The sequence below is a fragment of the Phragmites australis genome, chromosome 3 (genome assembly GCF_958298935.1).
Source record: "Phragmites australis chromosome 3, lpPhrAust1.1, whole genome shotgun sequence".
NCBI classification, from domain to species: Eukaryota; Viridiplantae; Streptophyta; class Magnoliopsida; order Poales; family Poaceae; genus Phragmites; species Phragmites australis.
Genome location: NC_084923.1, coordinates 47,359,120 through 47,367,318, shown reverse-complemented (window position 1 = coordinate 47,367,318; position 8,199 = coordinate 47,359,120). Strand labels below are relative to the sequence as shown.

The following is an 8,199-nucleotide window of genomic DNA, read 5'->3' as shown; positions in this document are numbered from 1 at the left end:
AGCCTAGCAAGCAGTCCGGGCTTGGCATCGGGGAGCAAGCAATGGGCTCGAAACGGCCCGCCCCAACAACTACCACTCGGCTCGGCCTGACCCGATCTAGCCCAAAAATTCTATACCTAGGCCTGGGCTGGGCTCTGAGGCCCGAAATGAAACCGTTCTCCTTTTTCTTTTTGGTATAGTTTAACTGTTCAAGTAAGGTTGCTACTAGTTCTAATGTACTAAGGAGGCTATGACACAATAAGAAGTTGCTCGCTTGTGTGTGATCAGCTTGGTGTGTGTGGAGAATGGTTTAAGTCCGGAGTTTAATTAGGAGCAAGAAACGTTTCTTCTGCATTGACATGACCAGGCAAACGCAATCCTATCCTCTCACCTACACGGCTGCACTAGTGACTCTGCCCCTGGTCATCACCAGGGTTCACCTCCAACTGCAACGTTCCATCTGTTTCTTTATCACAATCTTGTGCAAATTTTGGGTTTTCTTTCCATTGTGTGCATGCTTAATTTCGCAGTTTGAACTACCACGATTGGAGTGGGGATTGTACCAATTCTGTTGCATCTAAATTGCATTGTTCATCACATGGCCTGCACTCGATCAGATGAAGTACTAATATCTGCAGCAGTAAGATGAGTGTGAGCCAAGTTTGAGATTAAAGGACACTTTATTACCTCTTGCATGGAATACAAGAAGTCGTTTAGTATTAGTGATACAGTAAATAAGGTCATTAACGTTGTAATAAATAATAAAACATTAAGCTTCATTAAGTTGCTGTGTTGAAGGGAACAAGTCTTGTCTAGAACTCTATATATTACGGCCTTGCTGTACCATTCTTTTTCCGAGAGATGCAGACAGATTACAAAATTGCTATTTGATCTCTCTCTCTCTCTCTCTCTCTCTCTCTCTCTCTCTCTCTCTCCACCTTGTATAACTTCTGAAGTCCCCATGGATTTTAGTTTCTTTCAGCCCCATACAGGGAGCTGTAATTGCTTGCCATTTGAGTCCTACATGCAGCAGATTGGACACTACGAGATCCATCCTATTGCTGATAATCCATTTGAAGGCAATGGGGAATATACAACAGCTGGTTCCATGGTACCCTCCGCAACCTTCAACGAGTTTGGTCGTCAGTACTACTCAGAAAGCGAAACCACGAAGCCTGTCGTCAACCATGCTTCGTCTATTGATCATAAAGTTGGATCTTACCTGCCTTTGCTGACGCCCAAAACTGAGGTTTCTCATCTCATAGAAAGTGGCCTTGGATCATACAAGGCATACGAGATGAATTGCAGGTTTGTGCAAAGAAAGAAGACATCTAGTAATTCGTTGAAGAAAGCCAATGTTGTGAAAGGGCAATGGACACCAGAGGAAGATAGGTAAAATCTGTTGATACTTCCTTCTTTTTTATCCTCCTAAAAGTAAAAAAGTTTCCTAATGTAATTCAATGAGTCGATTCTTCGAATTTTAACAGGAAGTTGGTAAAATTAGTGGAACAATTTGGACTGAGGAAGTGGTCTTACATAGCACAAATGCTACCTGGAAGAGTGGGAAAGCAATGCAGAGAAAGATGGCACAACCATTTGAGGCCGAACATCAAGGTGCACCCCCACTTCCTTCTGTGCAATGTCAGTGTTGATAGCACATATATCCAATAGTGTTCTGTTGCTTGTCGATCTGTAGCGAAGTAAAAGTCTAGTGTTCTTATCAATTATACTACTCTAGTATTTCCCGTATTGCAGTGCTTGACATTTCTTTCTTTTACTTTGGCCTGCTTCAAGGAAAATTTTGATCTTAAATGGCAGAGGAACTGAGATTAACACATTCAGTCATAGGACCAACATGCGATGCATTATGGTCAACCTTAATAATTTTTTTGGTTTCGTGTTTGGTGAACCGAGTGCTTGTGGGGGGAGAGAGATAGGGATACTGAGAGTATTGTTTTCTTTTGTGGGGAAACAGATAGTATTATAGGGTATGTAGTAACATGTTAATGCATTTTGGTTGCACGCACTCAAAATGGCCTTTTTGTATCTCTTACGTATATAATTTGCCTTAAAATACAGGATACTTTAATTTGAACACGTCAGTTATATATTTTTTATTGGTCCATTAGTAAAAACTAAAGGGAAGTTCTTTCTACCTTGACATGGGGCAGCCAAAAATACAAGAGGGAAAGTTTTATTTAGGAAATCCAAAAACAAAGCACGGTTAAAAATCCATTACAATCAAATGGAGTTAGTAAAAAAAACTTCTTAATATGTTTATCGCCATTAGAAATCTAGAAAGTGTAAGGAGGAGAAAATAGGAAAAACACATGAAACAATTTGAGCCCAAAAATGGTATTCAGATTTTTTTACAGGTATCTATGATATAAAAACTTTCATGACATCATGATATCTCAATAGTACCATTTGTGCATGGGGTAACCTCTTTTTACGCAACCACAAATGCAGAAAGATATTTGGAGCGATGAGGAAGACATGGTTCTAATACAAGCACACAAGGAAGTGGGCAACAAATGGGCAGAGATAGCTAAGCGCCTACCAGGTCGAACCGAAAACTCCATAAAAAATCATTGGAATGCAACAAAGAGAAGGCAATTTGCACGGAGGCGGAGCCGTACTAGCTCCAAGGGTCCCAAATCAGGTACCCTTCTGCAAAACTACATCAAAGGCCTTGGAATTGGCCCAAGCAACAACGTCGCACCTCTTGTTCAACCTGAATTGTCGCCTTCACTTGCACCTGCACCTTCCAGAGCAAAGTCAGCAGAGACGAATGATGAGAGGCAAAAACACAATCCGTTCAACATAATAGCTACCCAAGGAAGAGGAACACTCAGCATACATGAGAATAATTGCGGCGAAACTCATTCTTGTGAAGAGCTTGTAGCTCCCATTTGTGATGATTTTTCAGTTGACATGTGTGACGGTTTGTTTGACACAAAGGAGGAGGCGTTCCAAGTTTACACCGTAGATGATGATGTGGACATGAACTATATCTTCAACCATCTCGACTATACGACCAAGGTTGATCATGAGCTAGATATGGAAATGGCATGGGACGACGACGCCTTCGAATTTGTTGAACCTGGAACGTCCCAAACCAAACCTATGCAGGTCAAGGAGGAGATGGATCTGGTCGAGATGGTGGCAGCCACACAGAATTGCGCTGGGGCAGAAAATAGCTAAATATGTAATTATACATATGCTAATTATAGATAACCGCACGACCTGAAGATGTAACTATATGTATGGTTTTTTACACCGCACGACCTTTTGGATATGTACCAGGGAATCCCTACGATCAATAAATAATGCTTCAAATGAAGCACGTACTTGGTTCACATTATATGATGTATATATATTGTAGATGTTATTCCAAAAGTGCTTATATGTTTCTTTGCTACTGTAACTTTGTTAATTGTCTGCTTTTAGCTCTGTTGAAAAACAAATTGAAGATGAATTACCAATAACATGTTTAATCACCACATTCATTAGCATTATGCGTAACATTTCAGATTACAGAATGTCAGCATCTGAGATTGCAACATCATGTGTGTTCGTGACATCCGCTGGAGATTAGGACTACCGAATTAACCCTGAACCGCGTTCGTTCTCCCGTGATGCCTTCGCTTGTTTCAGCGTGTCAAGACGCGGCCCTTCTCCGCACGCACGCAAGGTACACGCGGACGTGAATTTATACGATCGATCATGGTGAGAACTCCGTGGGGATGTGCCAGTTCCAAACATCGCATCAATCATGGTGAGTGTACTCTTGTATACGGTTGTACGCAACAATGTAACATGCGGGTTGTTCGCTTGGATCCACAGCATGCATGCCCACGCCACGACAGGGCAAATAGGGTTGCAAATTAATGAATCTAAGTGTACTCACCGATCTTTTTTTAGTTTAAATAATAGTATTATTTTAAAAAAAATAGATAATTTTTTAAAAAAACTAGTATAATTAATTAAACTAAAAATGATGGGTAGATACTTTTAGATCCACCTATTTGCATCCTAATAACGGGTGTGGTTGGCAGCGCTGGTCGGAGGTGGGGCCCATTCGCCGACGGGTGAATGCCTGTAAGCGCGGGCGTGAGACTTGTTGTGGTGGGCGCACGCACTACGCTCGCACGTTATGGGGCAAGCGGCGGCCGGCAAGAGAGTAAAGAGGCAGGCAGGTGCGCATCAGCATACGCACGCGAATGTCCTAACAATGCGACACTCCCATCCACCTGGCGGCTGGTACCGCGTCTCGCGTTACTTGACCCTTGGTCGTGCTGCAGCCAGGTGGGGGCACGAGCGGACGCACGGGTGCGTTCTGAATGTGCAAGTGTGCTTGCCTGTGCCTCGACCGACTGGATCGAACCCCCGAGCCCCAATGGGTCAAGCCGCCCTGACTTCATGCCCTGTTGTCTAGCGTACGTGTCCATGATCCCATGCACATTCGAACCCTTGTTACAACATCATACTTTGGTGACATGGAGTGGTATCGCATCCCACAAGATTGCACCGCACACATATATATCTTGGACACACACTCACGCCCCCAACACGCATAACATCTCGCATGCAAAGTTTAACCCCTCGCATGTCACATATTCACGTATGCATATTTTATCATGAAAAAAAAATCCACTTCTCATATGACTTTGAAATTCTACATCAGTTGTATTGAAGCTTCTTCTAGAATATTTTGCGGTGCTCGCATGCATCATTCGCAATGCCACTTGTGACGGATGGACCCACTCAAACTTGCACGAATTGGCTGGATTGCATGCATTATCACCCAGCAACTCAGCACAGTTATCTCCATTCTCCACAATGCCCTGTTGTGCTGTGCAGGCAGGAACCCCCTCGATTGACCATGCACCATGGACGGACCCCTCTCGCATGCCAAGATGTACCGAACAATCAAAATCGCCAACAATGACCGACAGTGCACACACATGCGTGCATGCGGGGCGTGACATTACGAACAGACTAGTGAACAGTGCAACAACGAGGACAATCGATCGGGAGGATCAAGGTTTGTTGTCAAGAGGGGACAGGCAACAACTGGGCAGGAAAAGCGTGCTCGCTCAATCCGGGTCGTTTCGTGTTGGCGAATGCTTGTGTGCATACAAGCAAAAGAGGGGAAATGTAAGTCCACACATACTCATGGATCTATAATTTATCTTAACCGTTCATCAATTTATTCGCTTGATATTTATTTATCTGTTGATCTTATTCACATACCTTATAATTTTTTTCGGCCAACCTCTTCAATACGAATCTTAACGCAAATGAATGACCTTAATAAATTATATGTGTGTGCAAGAGCTAGTGTAAATTTCGCAAATTAAAAGATGCACGATTTTCCTTGCGTGCTTTGCTTGTTCGTTATGTGTTGGTTGGCCCATGCCAATTGCCATGCATGCATGCTAGCATATCTGCTTATGCGCGTCGGCACCTTCACGATCCGTCGATCGCTGGGCAGGCATGTGTGCGAGACACGAGGAGCGCCGCTGCGTAGGAGTATCAGTTTGCTGCGAGTATTATGTGGCAGCTGCTTTATTATTGCTTTTGCTTTGGTACGTGTTTAGCTTGGCTCTCCGGATATTTCTTCCCAATCAGATGGGCGTACACGCACGCTGCCGGAGCCTGATTACGCAGGAGCAAACTCAAATCAAATCAAAGGATTATATGTTTGGAATATAAGGATTTCAATTCGTTGGAATCTTAGCGGAAATCAAATTGTTTCTGTCGAATCCTGAACATGTTTTAGCCCTCCATTCTTCTTCGTCTCCCTCGGCCACTCGACGCGCGTGATCAAGGACTGCACAAACCTGTTTGAATACGAAGGATTGTTGAAGAATTTTTGCAGTTCAATTTAGGTTTAAACTAACTTGCAAGATTTAAATACCAAGTTAACTCTCATACTGTTCCGTGTGGCTGCCAAGAATCTACTGTACCGTAGCACCGTTAAACGTACACTACACTATGACAAGTACCTATCCGTTTACGTGTACCAGAGGACGTGCTGACGTGGCCTATGAGTTGGCAGTCTGGGACCGTGCCCACTCATCTAGAGTTCCGGCATGAGCTAAATCCATGGCTGATCTATTTAACTTTAAGTTAGATCTAAAAAATTTATTATTTATATAGTAAAATCTAATGAAAATTTAGATCCAAATCTAGCTACAACTCAGACTGCATTGACCTATTCCACCCCTGCACCCATCCAAGAGAGATCAGACTGGCCGAGCCGCGACACGTGTGAGCCCCGCATGGCGGCAGCGGCCCCTCCGTACCCACATGCAAGGAATCTACCTCGACCTGGTCCACCCCGCAGGCCCTACCTGTCGGCCGGGGCCCTGACGCGGGCCCACCCCTACCAGCGACCCCGCCCTCCCTGTCCCCCTGGCCCACCTGGCATAGCGACGTGTCCGGGGCACGACTGCACGAGCTGCTTGAGCTGGACTAGACCAGGGCACACAGCTGCTAGCTGCTAACGAGCCGTCTCTATATATGCAAGGCGCCAAGGCACGCAACCGGAACGACGAGCAGTGCAAGCGAAGCTCTCTCACGCTCTTCTCGTTTCTCTCTCTCTCTTATCCTCTGCATCTGGGCGAGTTCGTTGGTGCATCCATTCTTTCTCGATCGGCCATGGACATGATCGACGCGGAGCTGCGGCTCGGCCCGCCCGGCGGCGATGTCGTGGTGCAGCCGGCGGCGGCGAAACGGCCGTCGTCGGCGGTGAAGAGCGAGGCCTCCGGGACGGATGACCATGAAGACGCCGCACCGGCCTCAAAGTAGGTGCTTCTCGCACATGCCCTTGTTGCATCGGTCACGCGCCGCGCACGCATGTAGTCACATCTGAGCTGATCTTTTGCTGTGTGTGCACTCAGGGTGCAGGTGGTGGGGTGGCCGCCGGTGAGGGCGTACCGGAGGAACGCGTTCCACGCGGCGGTGGAGGCGCCGTCGGCGAAGGCGAATGGCGAGCGAGAGGGTAAGATGAGGGGGCTATTCGTGAAGGTGAGCATGGACGGGGCACCCTACCTCCGGAAGGTCGACCTGCGGACGTACGGCGGGTACAGGGAGCTGAGGGACGCGCTGGGCTTGCTCTTCGGTTGCTTCTCCTCCTCGGCCGACGGCGGCGGCCAGTTCGCCATCGCCTACGAGGACAAGGACGGCGACCTCATGCTCGCCGGCGACGTGCCCTGGGAGTAAGTACAAACAAAAATCTAAATAAACTTTTGCCGGGAATCAAGGAGGAACTAGCTGATCTGACAGAGTTTCTGTCAACCTCTGTTGATTTGTAGTATGTTCATCTGTTCTTGCAAGAAGTTGAGGATCATGAGGGGGTCTGAAGCAAGATGATCAAGGAGGCGTCCATGGAGCATGCAAGAATTTGTTGCACGCATGGAGCGGACACGCTCATCTGTGGCCAGGACTCATGACGAGAGACTGGCCTATCGATCATTCGATCGATGCATGGCGCTCTACACTTCTACAGACATGGATCGGACTTGGAGGCGTTGCATACCTGCATGGGGAGAACGGCCAGCCCATACGTGGCTAGATGCATCGTGTTCTACGGCCAGCCCATGCGTACACGCACATACATGGAGATGATGGTTCTATCACGGCGAAATACGCACGCCGTCCTGTCAGATGGATGGATGTCCAGTGTTGTGGTTGCAGAACTACAGATCAGAGAGATTCAGCCATGTAGCAGGAGGAACTAAGATTTGTCTATATAAGCTGAAGCTTTTCTTTTTTAATTTTGGGTTTCCCTTTCATATGAATGAAGAAGGCTGAGAAATGAGCGAAAGGAAATAAAAGAGAGGGAAATTTCTTTTGGGGTATCTCCTGACGACAAAAGTCAATAAAAACTTGTGTCAATTATTTATCCGATTAAGCTAGTTCTTTCAAGTATTTCTTAATCTCTTTTCTTTTCTTCTCTGTAAAGCTTTCGTTTTTTTCCAGTCGATGTGTTGAAGTTCATTACCGAGAAAAGTCAGAGCGAAAAACATTGCAAAGCATCAGATCCGAGTAAACTCGACCAGTCCTTTCTGGTAACCGGTCACCCATCAATAATTCTGTAGGACATGGAGATTGTCATTAAAACTGCCATACATGACGAAGCAAAACAAGATCACCGTGCCTTCGTACAACTATCTTTAGTGATCTTAAAGATTCGTGCCAAAAATTGCACAA

At 45.9% G+C, this 8,199-nt stretch overlaps 2 protein-coding genes across 2 annotated transcripts; both read left to right on the top strand.

Annotated features, from left to right (window-relative positions):
- Positions 1-907: 907 nt before the first annotated feature.
- On the top strand, positions 908-3,183 carry LOC133910801 (transcription factor MYB119-like). Its single transcript, XM_062353064.1, has 3 exons — positions 908-1,371; positions 1,467-1,593; positions 2,449-3,183. Exons 1-3 carry the CDS (start codon positions 941-943, stop codon positions 3,181-3,183), a joined length of 1,293 nt encoding a protein of 430 aa, XP_062209048.1. The 5' UTR covers positions 908-940.
- A 3,353-nt stretch (positions 3,184-6,536) lies between these two features.
- Positions 6,537-7,900, top strand: LOC133913534 (auxin-responsive protein IAA14-like). Its single transcript, XM_062356708.1, has 3 exons — positions 6,537-6,791; positions 6,888-7,205; positions 7,302-7,900. Exons 1-3 carry the CDS (start codon positions 6,646-6,648, stop codon positions 7,357-7,359), a joined length of 522 nt encoding a protein of 173 aa, XP_062212692.1. The 5' UTR covers positions 6,537-6,645; the 3' UTR covers positions 7,360-7,900.
- The last annotated feature ends 299 nt before the right edge of the window (positions 7,901-8,199 follow it).

Bases quoted from the DNA above. Each gene is read 5' to 3' on its own strand.
- LOC133910801 (XM_062353064.1), top strand. From the start codon at position 941: ATGGATTTTAGTTTCTTTCAGCCCCATACAGGGAGCTGTAATTGCTTG. The intron at 1,372-1,466 runs GTAAAATCTGTT...GAATTTTAACAG, and splicing joins TGGACACCAGAGGAAGATAG to GAAGTTGGTAAAATTAGTGG. The intron at 1,594-2,448 runs GTGCACCCCCAC...CCACAAATGCAG, and splicing joins ATTTGAGGCCGAACATCAAG to AAAGATATTTGGAGCGATGA.
- LOC133913534 (XM_062356708.1), top strand. From the start codon at position 6,646: ATGGACATGATCGACGCGGAGCTGCGGCTCGGCCCGCCCGGCGGCGAT. The intron at 6,792-6,887 runs GTAGGTGCTTCT...GTGTGCACTCAG, and splicing joins GACGCCGCACCGGCCTCAAA to GGTGCAGGTGGTGGGGTGGC. The intron at 7,206-7,301 runs GTAAGTACAAAC...GTTGATTTGTAG, and splicing joins GCCGGCGACGTGCCCTGGGA to TATGTTCATCTGTTCTTGCA.